At 39.9% G+C, this 22,237-nt stretch overlaps 1 protein-coding gene across 1 annotated transcript; it reads right to left on the bottom strand.

Moving 5' to 3' along the window:
- Window positions 1-10: 10 nt before the first annotated feature.
- Window positions 11-21,485, bottom strand: ANKLE2 (ankyrin repeat and LEM domain containing 2). Its single transcript, XM_063350742.1, has 13 exons — window positions 21,198-21,485; window positions 16,340-16,828; window positions 15,341-15,532; window positions 13,911-14,104; window positions 12,717-12,905; window positions 12,297-12,419; window positions 11,858-11,924; window positions 11,041-11,222; window positions 9,461-9,567; window positions 8,388-8,581; window positions 6,753-7,461; window positions 6,045-6,176; window positions 11-3,489 (listed from the first exon to the last, which is right to left on the bottom strand). The coding sequence occupies exons 1-13, from the start codon at window positions 21,445-21,447 to the stop codon at window positions 3,252-3,254; spliced, it is 3,066 nt and encodes a 1,021-aa protein (XP_063206812.1). The 5' UTR covers window positions 21,448-21,485; the 3' UTR covers window positions 11-3,251.
- Window positions 21,486-22,237: the final 752 nt, after the last annotated feature.

The raw sequence follows: 22,237 nt of genomic DNA, 5'->3' as shown, positions 1-22,237 counted from the left end.
GTATTTTTATTGGGGGGGGGGTATGTGCACATACCCTCTCACATATGTGCCCTTCCAGCCCTGCACTATGCCAATAAATAGGCTCTTGGTGGGCAGCCAGAGGACACACACCACTGCTTTGCGCATTTACAAATATTAACAGCATTTTCGGTGGCATTTAAATTGTGTACGTATGTGGGGAGTATGAAATTTGAAATTAAGTACGTATGTAATTTTTTACAGTATTCAGACTTCCTGTCTTAAGCAGTTGGCGACTCCTCTTCAAGTCTTCAGTGGCACAACCCAATGCCGTTGTGCAAGCACACACAAAAGATGCCCGTAGTTGTGTTAGCAAGGCCTGAACCAGTTAGTGCTTTGCCATGTCATGGTTATCAGCCCAGCTGCTTCTCACCGTGCTCCACAAACTAAACACAGTGTCACACTTGTAGCTACTCATTTATTTTTTAATAGAAAGTGGGGTAACTCTCTATTTTTAACATGACAGTTGGCTAATTAAAAAAAAAAAAACCAAAAACCCACAACTAGTCTTTTGCACCTTTAAAAGTGAACTTTTGGCCAAGAAAACGTAATTCAAGCAATAGCAATCTCTTTTAAAGTGTTTCCACAGGCTCAGTGTGGAGGAGCTCTCCTCACAATATGAATGATCAATTCGCTACATAAATTGCTATTTTTCTTTTAATAGCCAAGTAAATACATTGTTAGAAAAATGACCTCTTAAGATGTGGTACAATGGGACTAATGCACATTATATAACAGTTAAAAAATATTTTCTCAACTGCACCAAAATAAAATTAGAAAGTGAAAGAGGGGGTGTGGGGGTGGGTGTCAGTGTCTACATGTACATACCGGTAATATACATTTAAATATTAAAAAAAAAGAAAGCAAAGCATAACAAAGGTAAAAAGTACAAAAAGGAACATTAGTCGAGCGTTAGTTTCGGTCTCTGGCTCTAGAGCAGCCTCTTACCAAAAGGATGCCGGTCTGTGGGACGGCTCCGGAGGGGCCAGGCTGCAGAACAGCCGCTGCGCACACAGCAGCTGCCCACAGGGTACTGGGCAATTACTCATTCTGAATAATTTCTCCAGAATGACAAAGACAGCATTTACATTAAATTATTAAAAAAATCCCAAAACTAACCTTAAAAAAAAACAACCATGTAACAAAACAAACCCCAAACCCTTCAAATTAAAACTGTAGGAATTTGGGACCTAAAACAATTGTTAGAGACCAAGGCGACTGCTGCATCAGAAAAACCCATCCCAATAAAACCTTATGGAAAAGTCAGTTACTCTGCCTGGTACCAGAGCAGGTTATGTTTGGTTTTTTTGAATGTCTCTTAAAAAATGACACCGCAGCCCCCCAGCTGTTTGTCTGCACTATCACTGAATGACAGGCATTTGTGTAAAGTAGCTGTTGCTCATGGCCAGCGCATTGGAAATAGGCTTAAATATAAAGAAAGAGCTAAATAAGACTTTTTTTTAAGAATACTTTCTAAAATAGCAACACTCTCCCACAGCGGAGAGCTACCGCACCAAATAATCAAACTTAGAGGTTAAAATATGTTGTGTTCAGAAAGCCCAGAAGAAAACAACTGTATTTTCTGTGCCCATAGTAAGTGGATGCCACTTCTTTTTTTTTTTTTTTTAAACTTCTAAAAGAACAAGAATTTAATTAAAAAAAAAAATAAGTTACAAAAGGCACTATTAAGCTTGCAAAAGCATTAAGTGCAGGTTTTTTTAGGTTTGTACCAAATTGTGAACCTAGTGAAGGGTGTCCAGTCTGTGGCTCTGCAGTGTCAAACAGCCGTCAACCCTACCACGCTCCAGGGTCTCCCCACAGCCACTGCAGCGCTGAGCCCCGGCCTCTGGGCCACCACGGCTTGCCCTGCACCAGCCCAGCTCCAACCAGAGCCTGGCTCGCAGCCGTGCAAGGCGGTCCCGTGCTGTCTCACCGACTGTGTGGCACCAGTGACTCCAAACCCATCTCTTTTTTTTTTTTTACCAGCACAGCCTTGGCAGATTTTCATTTTCTGATCAGAATTATGGTGTAAGGATAGATAGGTTTTTCTTTTTTTTAACTCAAGAGCTATCAACACCGGAGAACTCTGTTTCTGGAAGCCTTCCGTCAAGCAACTTGACAACCATTAAGCTTCATGCAGAAAATTTCAATCTCAGTGTCGTATTGTCGAAACAAGTCATTCTTACAGAAGGCTAAAGAATAAAATTATTGACTGCTGTAACAAAACCTTATTACCACATCAAGACTAGAGACTTAGTAAAAACTTAGATTTCAATAAAAATATTTTTAGTCCTTATTCCTCTCACTTTACAGTTGGGAAATAAGGAGCCACATCATGGGTCACTGGGTCACTCTAATATATCACAAACTAGACCATTAAGGTATCTTGCTGGTAAATCTGCTGAAATTATTGCTGATGTGCTTTTGTGTAATAACTATTAAAATCTGCTAATGTTAAAAGCTTCTGTGGGAAAAAACCAGCTAATTTTTATAGTATTTCTTGTAACATGTAAAGGAATACCAGTAGTTTCTATAGTGCCCCTTTTACTAAAACACAGTATATCATGGTGCTTTTAACAGCCTCAGAACAAGCAACAACTCGAGGTTTTCTGTGTAAATAGGTGCATACATCCACACAGAGATCTAAGTGCGTGTGCGTTCCACCCTCTAGAGCAAATGCCGCCTACAAACACACACGTTTACACACAGGGCTCACGTTCATCCTCGGCAGGGAAAGCTGTCACTCCCCAGGCTTTGTCTCAGGCCTTTCACTTTGAGCAGTCCCCCTGCAAGCAGAAGAACATTTTACTTCTTGCCATCAATTTCCCCTCCTAGGATTTCTGTTCACTGATGCTGTGCTTCCTCCAGCCTACCCAAGCAAAAGAAATGCAGCTGAGGGCTAACAGGTTCATTACAATAATGACACCTGGTGATAGGAAAATACCACCACGTCTAAGTAAAGGTTGAGCTCACCGCTTTACTGGCAACAGGAGTTAATTCATAGCTACTGGACAACTGCACTGTCACTAACTTCTTGCATGTCACCAGTAATCTATCTTGTATATGGCATAAAGACATATATTCATTTTTTTTTTAACATACAGTTGTCCTCAATTGAGGAAAAATAAATAGCCAAGTACAAACCCTCATGTCACTTTAGTAACATTGTAGTTTTTTTTCCTCCACTCTAACAATGAAAATATAATTGATGTCCCAGGAAGATTAATCATATTCTAGTGGGCAGGAGGCTCTGAAAAATAACGCAGTTTTCGCAGGGCATGGTTGACACCAGCTGGACTGTAGCGCCCAGGACTCCCCGGCTCTGGGGAGAACGAGGCGGCATTGCCGTATTTTCCTGGACTTCCTGTTATGGGGCTATTTCTTCCTGAATCGGAATAGCCTGAAGCATTTGGAAGGCCAGCAGCGATGGTTTGGGACTTGACTCTTGCCTTCAGTGCTGGACTTGGCCAACTGAAAGAAAGAAAAAGTAATTTTGCGTTTTGTTCAGAAAACTGCAGTGAGGAGAGCAGTACTTCTACTCAGCAGCGCTCGGAGAGAAAACTGTAACTGGTAAGAGACAGGTCTGAGAAGAAACAGCGACAGCATAATACATTCTGTGTTGACACATTGCCTCATCCGTAAGGTGTCATTTGCTCCAAAATGGCCATTAAGAAACAAACCGGGAGCTTGTAAAGCAGCTGGGCAACTTTAGTCCAATGCCCCCATTAGCAAAGGGCACACGATCCAAACTGACCTGCTCTTGGTCAGTGCCGCAGCTACTGCTGGGGCCCGGCGCGATTCCCCCTCCCTTTTACAAGTAACCTTTGTGCTTGGATGCCACAGACGTTAATGCCATTTTTCTATATAGTAAGGGTCAGACTTGTTCTTAAATCAGTGAGAACTAGGACCTAAAATTCCTTTGAAAGCAGAGCAAAATATTTCCTTTGTTAAATTAAAAAACATTTTCTGTAAAATCCTTTCCCTTTTCTCTAAATTTTATCTTAAGCAAGGCAGAATGACCAAAGGTTGATTCTAGCATCTGTGAATTGTTTCTGTTTGTTCTTTTACATGTCAGGCAATTTCTTAAGATAAGCCACTACAGAAAACACGCTATAAGCTATTTTATAAGGTTTTTAAAAATACGTAAATAAACAACATCCACACACCCCCAACATTGAAAGACACGTACGCACACAGCTTAGCTACAACCTTTAGAAAATAATCTTCTGACAGACCTACTGGTATCTCTAGTTTTGCTGTCAAAATCCTACATATCTAAAGACAAAGTGATCTAGTGGGTCATTTCTTTGCTTTTAGCAGAGGCTGCGCTGCAAAACGAAGGCCAGAGCAAGCCTTGGCATTGTCAAATAATTACAGTAATAGAACAGTGATTACACTTTTAAAGATCTTGTGTTAAATTTTAGCACTTTAGAAGAACACTTTGGACCTTTCAGACAGTGGAATAAGAATGAAAAAAAAACCATTCAATTAGCCTATTTCTTTCAAAAAATTAATCATAAAAATCAAGGAATGAGAGAATGTGACTTTGAAAAGTGAAGTTGTTCGAGGACACCGTATCCATCAGGTGTATGAAAATACTTGCCTGTTTCTACTCCACTTTAAATCACAGAAAAAATCTTAATGAGCTTCATATTTTTTTCTAAACCTATACTTGATGGCCCTATTCGAGCGCACTATTTGAAATAAGAGAGACAAAAGAAAGCTTCTGTCTTTCCCGGTGCTCGGGCTGGGCAGCATCTCTCCTTCCGCTCACCATCTGCACTTCTTTCAGCCCTGCTCCAGGTTCTTTCAGCTCTTCCCACAACATTCCTCTGCTCCAAGCTCTGCTAACTTAACACAGCTGCACTTCTCAGCTGCTGGTTCCCAACTCCTACTCTGAATTTTGTGGCCAATAAAGCCAGTCAATTACATTTTTTAAATTCTCACGGGCTCTGACAGAGCTTTAAAATTTCTGTCTTTAAAGGATATTTTGAAAAAGTAATGTTTAATACCTATGTTGAGAACTTCTTAGAGGAAATAGTTCTCATAATTGGAATTTCATGCATTTAGAAAGCCAGAAGAAACAAGAAAAACACAGAAGTCGGTACAGGTCATTTGATGGCTTTCTGTTCCTGACCCCTTTCCAATCTGCTGAGTGGCACTGGCTCATCTCTTTCTTTTCTGAGAACTTTATCATGACTGTATATAAACTGGAGCCTGCCTGAGCAAGGGACTCTTCAGTGTTCTGACCAATGTCTTGTCACAGTGGAAATAAATCTTCATGTTAACACAATTACCAGAAGCAGCCACTTGTATGAAAATTGTCACTTTGGGTCCCCAAAAGCAACAGCATTCAAAATAAAACATAAAAATGGCATAACATATATTCAGGCATCCCAACAAACGCACTCTGCTTCCATTATCTGTGTAGCAAAACTTTCTCTCTAAAAGCTTCACACGCACCATCCTTCACACCAACGATTCCTTTCGACTGGGGTAACAGAGGGTAAAAAAAAAAAAGCGGTAATAAAACCATGGCTGAAGATATTAAAAATCATTTTAACATCACTCTGCACAACCTCAGTACCTCACAGCAATACATCACTGCTCTGCATCCGCAGCAGGGATGAGTTACCATTGGACGTCACAACAGCCATTAAGGACAATGAAGGATCCAAGCACTAACACATCAGCAAAGCGAGACATTTGCCAACTGGAAAACGCTGATGCTCTCGAGACCTTTGTTTTCTTCTGATCTGTCTCTGTAGACACACTGAAGTTATTTGGGACTGCAGTGTAACAGAAGGAATCCGACTGCAGCACCAGTAAACTTTCCTTATGAGCAGACACCAGCCCAAAAGGCTTGCTGATTAATCTCAGAAACACACTAACAGTTAATACAGTTGGAGATTTAAAGCAAGGTTTTTGTGAGCAACAAGGCCTGAAATTCCAGCTATTCAGGCTGTTCTGCAGCTGACCCGCTAAAAATTTTATTTCAACTCATTTGATTATATTTGCAGACATACCTTTGCCTGTCAGATGAAGTGTATGACTGCACCGCGTGTTTCCATTTGTAAGTAATCGGGTATTTCTGTGGATCAATCTCTACCGCTTCTATAGCCGCTAAGACATCGCTATCCAGCTTCGAGGGCTGCTCCCTAGAATATAAACAGAACTAGATGAAAAGAGAACTACGTATTTGTTCAGGCAATAAAACATCCCAATTCCAAAACATTTATTTTCGATATAAGCAAACAAATTGCCCGTGCTCCTCTATAAACAGAGTTTCTGTATGAACTTTTTCCAGCAGGCCCACACATAAGTGGCTGTCCATTATTACACAGCAGTCTCATAAAATAAAAGGTTTGAAAATTTAATCTGAGGACATCCCAAGAGTGCAGTAAACACTTTGTTGATCCAAGTCAGGCTCATCATGAAGTCACAAGCCTGTCGGATAAATGGTAAACAGCGAAGTTAACTGAAACTGATTTGGAAACAAAGACTTCTCTTCTTCTTCCTTGTGGTTTAGATCTAGTATTCAGGGCATGAGCCACAAGACAACTGTACATCTCCTGTACAAGCACTGAAGCACTTTAAGATGATCACTCAAGGCTGACTGCAATGCTTAGTATCACTGAATCTCAACCTTCCTGACGGTGATGTCATAAACAGCATCTTGTTTTGCACACATAAACCAAAGGGGACAAGTAAGTGTTACAAAAGACAACTCTTACCCAAGCAGGAATAACTTCTTAGACTCGTCATTTGTAGGTGAAGCCTTCAAAAGAAATTTGTGGGAAGAAAGTTGTTGACGCTGTTGGGCCTCATTAGTCTGAATTCCAGATTCCATGGACCGTCTCTCCTTTTCCGATAGCATTTTGTGTTCTGTCCTTAACTTGGTCTCTCCAGGCTCAGAAGAACTCGCCAGTGAAACTGCATAGCAGGTCTTATCCAGGTGGTCCTTGGATATTCTCACATGACTTGTTCCTTCAGCCAGAATTCTCTCATTCCCAGTTTTTTCAGTGATTTTATTTGATTTTCCTGCAACCTCTTGTCCTTGGAATGACAGGCTTTCAAATTCTGCCATTAAATTGGAAACGGGCGATACAAGGCATTCTTCTCCACCATGCAAATGCCTTCTGTCACTAATTATCCTTTCACTGGACACAGAATTACAAAATCCATTTTTGCTGGAAGAAGCTGCCTTTTCATAGTGCCTGGGGTGATCTGCGGTTTCTATAATGTTTCCTGTGCGCTCCATTGACAAGATATCACACTCGGCCTCTCCAAGAGCATCAATGCTAGGTTCTTTGGACGCAAGAGGTTGGCTGATATTCCGTGCTGCATTTTGTCTGTTTTTAATTTCTTCTAAGCTCATGTCATCATCATCCTCATCCAAAAATGCTCCAACAGAAATAGAATTGCAGCTCTTTTTACTCTTGCCTGTGAACAATTTTAATAAGAGCAATACATATAAAGATTTTCAACAGAACACCAACCAAATAAACTAGGAACAAATACGTCATCTTTATGCCTTATTCTATTTATTGAAACCCTCTCAAATTTTATTTATGCAACAGCATGAACTAACCTAACTAAAGCTACAAATGCAAAATGACAACTTTACAGCTGTGTCTTTTTTGCAAACAACCTTTTATATAAACTCAGGATAAAGCAGAATAGGGCAGGACAATGTTACTAATATAGAATAGCTTCAGTTTTCGTGTCTTCCAAAGCACAAAGGCTTATGACTAATCCAACAACTATCCTTCAGGGTTTCTCAGCCCAGGTTTATCGCAGTGCCAGAGCCCCTTCAGATCTCTGATCGCACAGGAGAGGAGGAGGAAGGAGCACAAAGATTTGGGTCTAGTGTGTACGTTCCATAAACACATGGCAGGCAGCGGTCTCAGAAGGTACAAAAGCTTTCCTGGGTTTTGTCCAGTGTGGCTTTCACCCTCAACAGTACAGAATTATTCCTTTATTTTAATAAATATTTAATTTATTAATTCCTTTAAATTATTTATTCTGTATCTGTGGATTACAAAATTCTATACTCTGAGATGAATTCCCAAATGCTCTGAGTAAAAACATACTGAAAATAGAGCTTTTCTTACAGGAATTTCATTTGGGGGCTGCAATCAAATAAAGTACTTCATGTGATAACAAACATCTAATGAGGTCTGTGCTAATTCTCCTTCATTCACAGTGTTGTTAGCTACTTTTTCAATTCTATAATCAGACTGTTCGGATAACACATTAATAATAGCAACCACAACAGGTGAATGCTGCTTCCCCTGGGCACCCAGCTTTTTCTCTCCCTCTTCTCCCTAGGTACAACCTGTTGTTTGTAGCATTTGCCCTTTTCTTACCAGAAGGATGTGGAGTTTTATATCTATTGCAGGTTTCATTTTCCCCTGTTTCTTGCTGAGCCTTTTCGCTCATTTCCCGATGACTCAGGTACTCTTCTAATTTTCGCAACCCCTCCTGGGAAGACAGATCAACAAAACAGCCCAGAAATTCCCAGTATTCAACCCACGGGAACCCCAGTTCATGAGCTAACTCCCTGCAATAAATAAAATAAAACGAATCATTTGTGAAGACATAAATATTAGTTTGACAATAACTTTTCTGAACACATTATATCAGCTATTAATAGTATAAACGTGCAACTAGGCAACACAATTCTGCAACAATCAACAATTTGCATAAGCGATATACACATCCTTAGCAAACATAGTATCATCTAATTTTCTCTAGGATGTTTTTCAAATTTAATCTACTATTCTTAAAGTCACCACCATAAACATTCCAATTTTTAAGCTGACTGTATCTAGACATCAGATAGAGAGAAATCCCACTGACGTAGGCATAATTTGAATGATATTCCATTCAATAGCTTTCTCTATTTGGGAATGGGGAGAAGGTAGGAGGAAGTGAGGGGTTATTTTAAAGAAAAAAAATCTCATCGGCTTTTAACAAAGTAATTTTTTTTCACATATTGCTGATACAAGGTATTTTAACAGCAAGGCCACATACTACAACCCACAGCTTTTATAAAGCAGAACATTTGTATTAGGACCTCTTCATTCTGCTACCTTTTTAACAATCCTTCAATTTTACAGAAAAAGTAGGCCATGCGTAATTTTAGATCTTCTGACAAGTTAGGCAAGTAAATGTTTGAGAAAAGCATTCTATAAATACCATCAATTATAGTTAAAATACCTTTTTATTTCTAAATCCAAGAAAGCCACATTTTTAGCTATTTTGTTTACACAAAAATACAGTAAAAATCCAACCACGTTACACTTCATAAATATTTCTGCCAGTAGCTTTTGCCCTAAGATATTGTTCAGTACGTAATAACCATACACTCAGGACAAGTCTTTTGCTTTTAATCGTTGTGTCTATTGCTAATTTGTTATACTGATACTCTTTTAGATACCTTCCAACTCTTTCGAGACCTCTCTCCAGATCAGATTTCCTGACATTGTGGAAGAAGCCAGCTCTCTCTCGAGGTGGAGTCTTCCAAAGCCTGCGAAATTCTTCAGCCTTTAAAAAAACAGAATTAATTTTAAAAAACGACCCCCCACAATATGAAGCTCTCTCAGGGCTGGCTAAATGTCTACCTGTAGGTCTGTTTTCTCTCTAGTTGTAAACAACTCAAGTTCTGCCACAAGCATTGCTCAACTCCAGCCATGAAGAATCTCAGATTGAATCTAAAGTTACTCCTCCCAGTATTACTGGTTCCTTTGATCTCATAACTGCTTATTAAAAGAGTAAGGACCATAATGTGTAACCACCTTAAAGTAAACTGTATAGATACTAAGTCTGCCGGGTTTTCATTTGTGTGCAGCAGGAAACAGGTTGTCTTCTAATTTTCCCATGCCATTATAATTTTATTTAATGATAAATGCTCTCTTGGTCACTGGTTTCTAGGAGGCGAAGGTGATATTTTTATATGTATATATCTAATTCCACAGACTTGCTACAATTATTAGAATATATTCTTGCTGTTTATTTTGAAGTTTGAATTTGAACTGCTAAAGGGAATGACTGGATGGATTTTTGTAAAATGCGAAGTTTATGCCTTTATGAGACACAAATCAGCAACAATGACTGAGAATTACATTCAGACATTAAAAGTATCCGACAGTAATCAAAACAATGCATTGTTTACACACTAGGTAATATAAAATATAGTTACATTTCTGTCAGGTGAACAGAAAAATTAACCAATAAACATATTTAGAAGAAAAAGCATTAAGAATTTTGGTAAAAGTCATTCCTGGAAGAATTTGAGCATTAGATGACAGAAGGTCCTCAGTTGTATTTATTCACTATTTCTAAGGCCGTCATACCTCCAGGATGTTCATATTAAACAGATGAGTCACAGAAATACCTGTAAATTTATAACATGTTTAACTGATATCTAAGTGTTCTTCTTGAAAACTGAAGACTTCACTTTGCTCCTATACAATCAATACTTTTCCAAAACTATCCCAACACCTACTACTTGGTTGCCGGTTTTTCCATTTAGAAAAAAATATTAATGTTAACTAAACAAGCAAAGGTGATAAACTGCTTCTAACATCCAGTGTCAATGTCTAGAAATGAGACAAAGTTAAGATTTTTTAAAACGGCTGCGTAGCCACATTGAAAAGCTTTGTTTCAGACTAGAAAGTTAGAGTGATTATCCGTAAGACAATTAAAGGTTTGACAAAGAGTGCTCTTTGAATGGATTCCAATAGGAAAAAGAAAATAATAACTTTCTTTTGACTGAACTTCCACTCCTCTTATTTACACCACACATTTCTATGTTTTCATCAATAAAAAATATTTAGAATTTTCTGTGCTTCTCCTTCTCTACAGAGGAAGATCCATATTGTCAAGAAAAAGAGAGCCACAATCTGTAACAGGAGGAAGCTACACCACACAATGAACTGTGGGTGGATCTTCTAATGGTTCTTTGTTAAAAAAAGGGAAAAAAATAGGCATTAGAGTCATATGAAGTTCTCTCCTTACCTTCGAGGGGCTCATGGGGCCTGCGAAAGCTCTTATCGACAACACTGGATCTTTGGGGCTGCCAGTGTATTTAGAGGAAGTTCTTTGGGGGCCATTGTCTGTCTGATCGGGTGACCACGGTGCACCAATTATAGGAGCTGACGAATTGTCTTCCGCTCTCAAGAGTGGTACATAGTATCGACCTAAAATAAATAATAAAAAGCTTTCTTAAGAAGTTTATGTCACATTAGCCTGCTGCTTTTTCCTAGAGTATCAATACACCCATATACCCAATGGGTCTGACCTGTAATTCAGACTCACTGTTTCACTATTTATTGCCTGCTTACAGATTGTATTTTAGTACAGGCTCCCTTCTCTCCCAAATACAAAAATACCTCCATGGATACATACAACCCTTCCCTAAGGATCTTCAACAAATTTCAAAACCTCCTTTTGCAAATGCCTAAACCCACATGTGACCAAACAGTGAAAAGTTCTATGTCAAAGAAATTACACGACTCCCCAGTGTGACAAATAAATCTCTTGCTTTGTAAAGGTCTTTTGCTTGTTTTTAGATTAAACTCTCTGTTTCGGGCTAGCTGTATAAAATAAGGGCCCCGCCTGTGTTACAGAGCGATGAGGATAACCTTGTGACCCATACAGTAAGAGTTCTGACCATGTCGTTTACAAGACAAAAAGTTTCTGATTTTTTTTGGTTTTCACAGCACTGTACAGTAGCAACATTTGCGAACAGAAACGCTACAGAAAGCAAACAGAAGGGAAGACAGCAAAGAGCCAAAATACACGCCTGATATAGTATAAAACTCTGAATACAGACCTTTCAAGTACTCTCTTAGTTTTTCTTTCAATTCTGCAGACTTATTCTTGCTTCTTTCACAAACTACCTGTTAATATAATTTTAGTTGTTTGTTAGTAAAGCATAAGATCACATCAGTTGCAATGTTGAATAGTCAAATTACTGGGCTCTACCCATCTCATCCGGTACTGTTAATTCACAGGAGAGCAAACCACTAAACCAGCCACATCCATACAAAGGATACTGTAAAGAAAAGGCAGTCAATCACAAAATTTGGAACCTTTCCCCAAATACAATCAACACAAAAGATTTTTAATGTTATCAAAGATTTACACTCCAATCATGACACTATTACCTTACTACTAGCTTTCCATCTACAGTAGTTAGTAAATGTCTGAACTTGAAAAATATTTATTAGGCTTAACATTTTTGGTTTTGTTGTGGACATGGAGAGACTTACTTCTGCTGGAGTTTGATCGTATTTGTTTCTTGGATTTTTTACGATAGCTGGGTGTGAGGTAAGCACGTTAACAACATCCAAATTCCCAAATTTGCAGGCAAAATGCAACGGAGTATCAAATCCCTGCAGTGGGAAAAAGGGAAAATGCACATGCATTTGGAAACATGATAAAGTCAATCCCACGTATTTAATTTTGAGATTGGGAAAAGTAAATAAATGCCATGACTAATTACCAGGGCTTCTAATAGATCTTTTCCCACCATGCTGTAGAATAATGATTATTAAACCCCACAAAACTCATGAATAGCACATTTTGCTAGAAGTGTCCTCTTCTGTTCTCTTTCCTTCTCCCTTACACATCCTTAACACCGCTCGGTTGTTTCCATAATACGAAGAAATTGGCAAACATTGAAATCTTACCATTTTATCTGGTGTATTAAGGTAAAGGTCAACAATATATTGGATGCGATTCTTCAACATCATATCATTATCATCCGGATACATGAGCCGCATAAATTCAGGATTTTCCAAAGTGTCCAGCAGTAATTGGCAGATAGCGGGCTGATTCTCCTTGGCAGCAACATGCATGACATTGTACCTACACCCTTCCTGGAAAAAAAAAAAAAGACAAACTATTGGAATGAACTGAAATCTAAACAGCTTTCTTACACCCGTACGCTTAACTGATTTAACTGTGAAAATACAAAGGTTCCCACACATTAGTCTTATATTTAGATTTTTGTTTCTTAATATTTGATTAGGAAAAGATGTTTCCAGAACAGTGCATAAACATTCGGAACTGCAGTAAATTATATGATATTGTAAAGACTTACACGTCTTTATACACACACTATTCTTATAATTAATGACATTATTCTTACACTCAGCTATAGTCTTTTTTGACATCTAGGGCAAAAATGTGGCAAAGAAGGTATATTAAGACCTCACATAATAATCGGAGACAGGAAGTTCAGTGTATAAAGAGAGCAGGAAAATGGGTGTGTATATATATAAAATTCAGTTTGCTGTATTGTATTACATGCAAAATTTCAATAACTTCACAAAGCTGGTCCGATAGAAATAATTTGTTAAAGTAAGATTGTCAGCATCTGCTAAATGGTACCTTATACGTGGATTTTAGATACAGAGCATGTTTTGAAATCTGATGGCGGTGCCTAGGTAAGCAGGAACATCTGCTGTAGGAACACCTACTTACAGCCTAGGCACTACCCCGTTCCTTAAAACCTTTCAACTTAAAAAAGATTGGAATTATTTGGAGGAGATCAATACTATATGAAGACAAGTCTATTCCTTCACTTCTGGATAAAACTCTTCTTCCCCTAAAAAACTGCAGACTCAGTTTCTTTACTTGAGGTCTTCTGGAGCAAAGGGAGCTCTGAGTTATGACGGGTGCCTTACGCAAGAGTGACAACTGCCATGTTTCTCTTAGCTTTCAGCTAGAATCAATAAACACTGAAAAACGTTGCACTGGTGGTATCTTGAAGGAAGAGTAGGAACCAACATTTCTTCCAGTTCTGCTTATCAGGCCTCAAAGCTAAATCACTAAACCAGAACTTGGATTTTTCTATTTTATTTCTATTTTATTTTTTTTACCTGTACCACTGTTGGATTGTCTCCCGACCCAATCAGATAGCGAGGGTTACTCCAAATAAGTTCTGAAAATGTTGCTATATCTCCTTTCTCGACAGCTTTCCGCAGTTTAGCAGTAAGATCTTGAGTACGTGGACTTTTATAACTGTTGGCTCTCTCCTTATTGGCAGATTCGGTCTCAGGGGAGCATAAGCCATCTGTCAAAACACAAGTTAACACGCTTCTAGACACATTCTTTTCAGTGATCACTATTTTTATATCCAGACAATGAAAATAAGCTTTTAATCTAAAATATGTATTAACTTTGCATCTTTAATGTACAGGAGTAAAAAAAAATTGAGGTCAATGACAAGACATTTAAAAACACTAGCAGTTAGTAATAGGGATGGAGGAGAGTAAGACTTAATCATCTTGTAAAACTGTTTCAGACTTCAATAGGGTCTGGTAAATTTTATAATTACCAATCTGCTTCCATCCAAACTTAAAAGAAAAATTCAACAATAAATAAGAGTTTTCTGAATATTAAAATTGCTTTTGCAGTTCTGTGTCCCTTTAATCTAGCAACTGGGAAAACTGTGAAGTATGGTCAGTGTTTACTATTTTATTTCTGAACTTACTTAACAATTAAGTACAGTTTTAACATACTGTGTAATTTCATCAGCGTCTTAGTAAACCTGAAAATCCAGAAGTCCATGAGTAAAATCAAATCCTACCAAATATATCCGCAGACCACTAAGCAACACATCCATGCAGGCCATTACCAACATTTCAGCTTTGCAAGAATAGCAACATTCATGGGAACCAGAACCTCGATGATTGCTTTTAAAAGTAACCAGTTTACTTTATCGTAACATAGACCACAGAAACCATACACTGAAGGTTGAAACTTATGTTTAGAACAGAAAAAGCAGTCTTTCCATAGATTCCCGGGGCTCTAATTTACTTCTGTGGTAGTTCTTTACAAAAGAAATGGCAGGATTCCAACATATTCTACTTCTTTTTTTATTTCTGTACATAAACTTTGGCGTGCCTTTCTTGGAGAAGTATCAATTAACTTTAACGATGACTTCTCCTGTGACAGAATCGTTTTATAGAGAAGTAAAACCAGATTTGAATTAAAAAAAATAAAATAAGTTTTTATTGCCCGTTTCTAAATTATTTCACAGAAAAAAAATGTAATTAAATATTGGTTGTCATATCTATTTACACAGTTACTTTATTTGGTAAGCAAGCTCTGGAGCTCTGATCTAACATTTGTTTACAGCTTATCTTAAACACCACCACCCTAAAGGGACTTCAGTTTATTGAGATGCTTCACCCTTTGACATTTTTTCTCTTATTAGTATATTGGTTATGAAGTTGTTGCTTCTTCTCTCATAAAAAAATTAACAAACTGTATATTGCACCTACTGTTCACAGGTGAAGGCCCTCACCTCTGTTAAACGATCCCATTTTCACTGGAGACAAACATAAAGAGGACTTGCTTGGAGATGGGAAATAATCACAGATTCCTTTAGCAAATTTCTCAGCATCCTCTCTGTTTGAAAAAGCTTTAAAACGGGAACCCTTAATCATCTTAACAGCTTGGAGAGCTTCCTTTTTATCTTCATAAACATGTATTCTCTCTGCAAAAAAGTACAATCAAAGTTGAGTTATTTCAATCATCTCAGATTTGTTCCTAGAAACAGATGACAAAATTCTCCGACCATCCTTTCGGCTTTAGTCTCAAACTGTTTCTCTAAAAAACATGGCATAGGAATCAAAAGTCCTTTTAAATTTTGTCTCTCAGAAATTGAGTAGAAGAATTTTACACGCTCCAGCTAACATCAGGTGGTGTGTGTACAGGGTTTGGCCACTCATATCAATCAGGATGTGAACACCCGTTTTAACAGATGGGCCAGCTTCAACACGCGAGTATTTCACATGCAGACTGAAAAGCAAACTCAGAGCTTATTCACCCTGCAATACTCTGCATGTTCTCTTGTCCAGAAAGATCAACTATGTATGCGACCCAGTCACAACTTTAAGACCTCTACACAGAACCTTAGATATTAATCAAATCCTTCTCCTTCCTCTCCGTGTGTATTAACGTTAATTTTTTCAAATTATGATATATGAATATTCTTTTTATGAGAAATGACAGATACTTTTAGATACCATTTGGCATTAAGATAGAAAGGAAAATATGAAATCTGTTAGAAGAGAACATTTAAGCTTCAACTGATGACAGTATAAATAGGTTTTTGATTGTGATCCCAGAACACCCAGGATGTCTTATAACTGCGTTTCTATGCCTCAGAAGATCCAATAAATACAGAAACAAAGAAATACTTCAAGCAATACTTAAAATACAAATACAGTGGTGTTCATATCGCTTGCTATATAGAAACAGGCCTATTTAGACACTGGAAATAAAGGAAACGAATATTTACCATTCCTTGCCAATATGTCATCATAAACTGGACAAACACCATAGAACAGTGGAGGATCTCTGGACGGTGCCTGAGTACCAATTTGTGAATCAACACATCCTGCTCCACAGACTGGAGCTGAGCAGTTCAGGTGCATCACAGCATCTTCTTCTGGAGGGTTCAGACCTACGCAGTACCCAAAGTCTACCTCTTCAGACACACTTCCATGACCGTTGTGATTCACCGCTGTGGTTTTCAAAGCCTTTTGCGCTTCTGCCCGGTTGCTCTCAGATGGGACATTTCCACCAGCCTCCTCTGACAGCGCAGATCCTTTTTCTCCTGATGCTCCTTGCTGTTCCAACAATGCCTGAGCCAATTTTTTTTCAAAAATAAATCTAGTAGTTGAGGTAATGGGCCCACATTTCAGTCCTGCTCTTACAATTTCTTCTCTAAGCTCATCAGGGCTGAGCTGCTTCAATCGGGATAATATTGCATCCATTGTTATTTCACCTATAGGGAAGGCAAAAAAGAGAGGAAACAAACTGTAAAGAACAGCACAACTTTTTCTCTGCTGTATTAAAGCCAAGCAAAAAAGTGGCCCATAACAATATTTTGGATTTTGATGAGATTATCACAGTTGCAGAGAAGACAAAGTATTTTTCATCTCGACACAATAAAAACATTTTTAAGGTATCAGACTTATACCAAGAGTTTATTCCCTCTCTGCTCACAACTACTTGAAAAAGCATTTACAGCTTATGTTTTATCCTTGTTTGTCCTTTTCAGATTTCTTTTGGAGTGAAAATTCAATCCAGAATATTTATGAGTGAAAATTTATGACAGGCTGAGAAGTATTTGATTCCTGCCAAGAAACGCAAAATCTGTGTATGTAACGGAATACAAGAACGTGATGACTAGTTAGCCCCAGTAAGAGATTCCGGTTAGGGAGCACCTACAGCTACAAGCACACCACCATTTCTATTATTTCCGTAAGAATTTCTAGCTTACGGAAAGCTAGAAATATATAAAAAAAAGTATAAAGCATAAGCATGATGCAGCAACCAGGGGAGTCTATCTCTGGCCATGATGCAAGGCTGGAACTATTTACACAACATGTTGTTTCCCAGCCCCCATTTTGAAAGCAAACAGCCAGAAGTCAAGAACAACTGATCTTTTCAGATTTCCCTCTCTGACAAAGAGTGGGAGCTGGAAGAACTTCTCCATTTCCCAAGGAAAATTATTCCCGCTAGTATGATACTACAAGTCCCTCCGTGCAATCCACACACTTACAGCTTCTGCACCAGTCAACAAGAAGATACTAAAACCAACACAATGTCAACACAAATTTCTTGCCGTGAAAAACACAGCTGAAAAATACAGGATTTGTGCAGCTCAAGAACATAAGAAGCTTTAAGGTTATTTCATGAGATACTGTGCCCATGTATCTCCACAAAGACTGTGACGTTTTCCTGCTGGACACAATTCAGAAATGATAGCTTTAGGACAGAAATGATTAGGCTGTCATATTCCTGCAGCTTGCTTTCATTCCCTCCTTACATTGACCCTTCCTTTGCCGCCTAGCCATTTTATGGGTTATACCCATTTGGAAAGGTGTGTATGGCATTTTAAGTACTTTATTTTCAATTCCGGGTTTCATCCTCAGTTTATGAAACTTAAGACTATCAGAATACACATTTGCAGCTTTTACACAGGTATTGATTTTTATTTTTTTTAATAATGCTCTTCCTCCATTAGAGATAAAGCAATCTTCCGGGTATGAGGTCAGTATCACCTGTAATTTTAAGTTAAATCTCCTCAAAAGAGCATTTATGGATGCACACGGCAGTATGAGAAATGCCCACAATTCATGAGCTCTCCTGCTTTCTGACCAGGGTGCGCAAGCAGTCCTTAACAAGAGTCAGAACATGTGCTCTGATGGGCAAGAACCTTCGTCTGGGAAACTAATGTGAGGCTTGAACAGTGAATGGCTGCACCCTAACGTAGCAGGGATGCAGCGCTCTAAATACTGAATCCTCATAAGTGAATTATTCATTTTGTCAAAGTGTACAAACTTAGAAGTAATTCCAAAATTGTATCATCATCAAATTGCAGTATAGTTAAACTGCCTTATTTCTCCATGTGTATTGTCAATAGTAGCATCACAAAACACATTAACAAAATAGACATGACAATTTTGCTTTTTAAATTACCCACGAATTAAACTGGTAAAGAATCAAACTTTTCATATATTAAAAAAACCCAAACGCACATAGCAGTTTTCGTAACTTTTAGCAGTAGTCAATATAGCCAAGTAAAATTTTCACTGGAATCTGACTTCAAAACTATTACATTCCTAATACTAGCAAATACTGTGGAAAAATATGTTAATGCCAAACTTGAAGTAGGTTTTCAAGTATAATTACAACTTGATAGTCATGTGAGTTTAAGGGTTGTTTTCTTGGAGGCCCATTTCCTTTGAGAGTTCTTTTTTTTTTTTTGAATGTCCAATTTTAAACATCTTGTGATTAGAGAACATACCTCAGTCCCTGAATATTTCACTAATATTAACCGGAACCTCACTGAAACAAAGGGAAATGAGAGTATTTCAGCTTAAAAAAACCAGCCCAGACTGCAGCAAACCCACAGTGGATGCTGCTGAGCTACCTCCCCGAAGTATTCTAGTTCCCTCGTGGTTTCTGAACCTCCAAGCAACCTCAGTGCTAAGATTATCTGACTTGCCCACAAGACTGCAAAGACAGATGTGAAAGATCTTCTCACTTTTGATTCTTAATCTCCCCCTTTTTTGTTTTAAATAAACTTTGTGCCATTATGTTGTAATCAAGAGATAAAATGTGGTCCTCTCATATTTTAAGAATATTAAAAGTTGCTATTTTAAGGATTTTCTTTTTGAGGTTGCATAACTGAAAAAAACACAGTAAAGATGGAAACTCAGAAGTTAGAGAGTTTATTGTAGAAACAACTCAATAATAACACTTTAAAAGAGCAAACGTAATATAATGCCTTAAAGAATTAACTCAGGCAATGCTCCTATTTTTAGGGTTCAGAACTAGCACAATCATTCTGTGCAAGAGCAGACTTTTATGTATGTATAATTCATGTACGTGGAATATGCAGGCACATGCAAAATCTTTCTTCTTGGCTTGTGGTTAAGTAAAAAATGTCAGGAGGGAATGATTTCTCTGGTATCTTATGTACTGATAGAACTTAGCACCTAAAATCTTCTTCCTGATCTATGTAAGAAAAAGTATTTATTTCATATGTCTGTTATAACTCAGGCAGAGAGTGAAATGACAAAGCAGACCAACAGTGAAGAAATTAATCTTTGGTTTAAGATCTACTGGTAGCACAAAGAGTTTTCCACAATAAGCTAGCTGTGAAAACAGGAAAAACATTGTTGGAATGACAACAGTCACTCAGCTGTCAAAGAGATGACATTCAACTAACCTGCCAACTTCTTTCATGATAACATCTGTTTTCCTGTTCAGAAGCAGGAGGTTTCTCAAAGCAACATAGTTGTTTGAAATCCCATGGCAGCCGATTTATTACAGCACTAGAGGTTCATTTTTTTTGATCATCAGCATGCTAAAATGTACGCACACTTTGTCACACAGTGCAGCTGTTTCACAGCACATGTAATACCCTTTCAAAAGGAATGTAATCAATTTTAAAGAACACCAAAATTTATTTAAAAATAAGAGAGAGAACTTTCATGAAATAGGTTTGTGTTCTGACATTAAGCTTTCAGCTAACATGGATAAGCATTTATTAATTTTTAAGTGCATCACCGGTTTTGATCTGTCCAGAACAAAAGGTGTGACTTGCAAACCTGAGAAACAGCAATTGCCTGTTTTAAGATAATCCTTTGATCATTTGCTACGCGAAGGTGCAAAAGGTGATTATTTGAACCTTAAAATGCATTTTACGTAGCTCCAAATGGTCCAGAGTATAGCCAGCACGGATGCAGCTACCTCTTCTAGTTCAGCATGCAAGGTCTTGCAAGTTACTGTTAGTGGCTTTACAAATATGAATAACTGCTTTAGCAACAAAGACAAGTTCGAGGCTTCTTCCTAATCAACCAAAATCTGGAAGAAGAACGGGCAAGAGATGTGTCTTCCCTTGTCTTACTGCATCAGAATGAGAGCGCAGAATCTGTTTCAAAAAAATTTGAGACTACTCCCAAGAGAGAATGAATGACTGACTTTTAAGGATGGCAATATTACTTTATTCCACTACTCATTAAATCCTTCAGCAAGTGAGCCGTGCAAGAATACAGATTTTTTTTCCCCCCCTTTCTTTTTTTTGATGCAGGAATTAAATGAGCGACATACCCTGCCTTTGGCTATATTTCGCCTGCTAGGAACCGCACACGGCAGATTAATTGTGGCTATACAATCAGATATTCTGCCTATACCGCCTGTTGCCAAATTAGCTCACAGTTACGAACAACGTGGCAGAAACAGAACCGCAAAACCAACTTGGAATGAACTACGGGAAAGCCGGGACTGAAAGAAAAGCCGGGGGGAGGGAACAAGACGACTTCCCGGGAGGGAGAAACGCGGATCTATTCCCAGAGGTAGCAAGGGAAGGCGGGCTGGGCCGGGAGAGGGTTCGCCAGCGGAGACCGAAAGCAAGGCGGCAGCCGGCCCCGCGGCCCTGCGACGGGAGGGCGGGCAGTGCCGGGGGCCGCCGGGACAAAGAGGGACAGGGGTGGCAGGGTCCCCACCCGCGGCGGGCCGGGCCCGGCAGAGCTCCGCCCGTGGGATCAGACCCCAGGACGGGCGAGAGGCCGCGGGCCCACCCGGGCGGCGCCCGGCGAGAGGCAGCGCTCCCTCCCGCCGCCCTCCCCCGAGTCTCTCACCTGGGCGGCTCCCGCTGCAGCGCCGGCTCCCAGCGCAGAGCGGCGCCGGGGAGGAGAGCGGCGCCGGGGAGGAGATGGCGGCCGCCGCCGGCGCCCCGCGGCCGCCCGGCCTCCTCTCCAGCAGCCGCAGCAGCCAGCCCACGGCGCCGATGACCGCGCAGGCGGCCAAGAGCTCCCAGCCCGGCCAGCGGCCCCAGCCGGCTCCCCAGAGGGAGCCCCAGCCCCCAGCGGCCCCGACCCACCGCTCCATGCCCCGGCCCGCGTCCCGCCCGCCGCACGGACACTCCCCGCCGGCCCTTCGGGGACGGTACCTCAGCGGCCTCCCGGCTTCCCTCTCGCCTCCCGCCCCGCCCCGCCCCGCAGGCCCCCGCCCCGCCCGGCGCTGGGGCTGCCCGCCCGCTGCCTGACGGAAAAACACCGCCGCCCCGCCCCGCGCCTCAGGACGGCGGCCGCCGGCGGGGCGTGTTTTCGGGAAAACAGCGGCTTCGGGCCGGGGCGGGTGGGGAGAAAGCGCTGATACTGCGCGGAGAGATACCTTAAAGAAGGCAGGACTCGGGCATGTAGGAGCACCTCCCTCCCTTCCCCCGCCAAAGTATTGGTAAACGTAGTTGTAAATACACCTGTATTAGGAATATTACATATATTACAGCATACAGTGTTCATCGAAATTCAAAATTTCCATTTACAGGGCAGAAAAATGCTAGGTACTGTCAAGATGATGCTGTACTTTAAACCTCAAACACCAAATGCTGCAGCAGCCTCAGATGAGCCAGCAGAGGTGGAAAACCATGAAGACAAAAGGCCCTGGTGCGTTAAAAGGAAAAAAACGCTTCACAGATCTGAACTCATCCCCCCATGAGGTGTAACATCATCCACTTACCCGTACAGCTAGCTACCTGTGCCATCCGCCAGCCCCTCGGTCGCTGGTTTAAATGACGAGGCAACATGTCAGGCCTTCGCAAAGAGGTTGACGACATCCTTTCAACTGACCCCGTTTAATGTTACAGGCGCGGTGCAGCCGTTTCTCTCCCCATCATGGG

Source organism: Chroicocephalus ridibundus, chromosome 13 (assembly GCF_963924245.1).
Source record: "Chroicocephalus ridibundus chromosome 13, bChrRid1.1, whole genome shotgun sequence".
Taxonomy (NCBI): domain Eukaryota; kingdom Metazoa; phylum Chordata; class Aves; order Charadriiformes; family Laridae; genus Chroicocephalus; species Chroicocephalus ridibundus.
This window is presented reverse-complemented; position numbering and strand designations above follow the sequence as displayed.

Coding starts and splice junctions, on each gene's coding strand:
- ANKLE2 (XM_063350742.1), bottom strand. CDS start 21,447: ATGGAGCGGTGGGTCGGGGCCGCTGGGGGCTGGGGCTCCCTCTGGGGA. Junction 9,568..11,040: donor GCCCCATGAGCCCCTCGAAG/GTAAGGAGAGAA, acceptor GTTTTTTTAAAG/GCTGAAGAATTTCGCAGGCT. Junction 7,462..8,387: donor TAAAACTCCACATCCTTCTG/GTAAGAAAAGGG, acceptor AATTGTTCACAG/GCAAGAGTAAAAAGAGCTGC.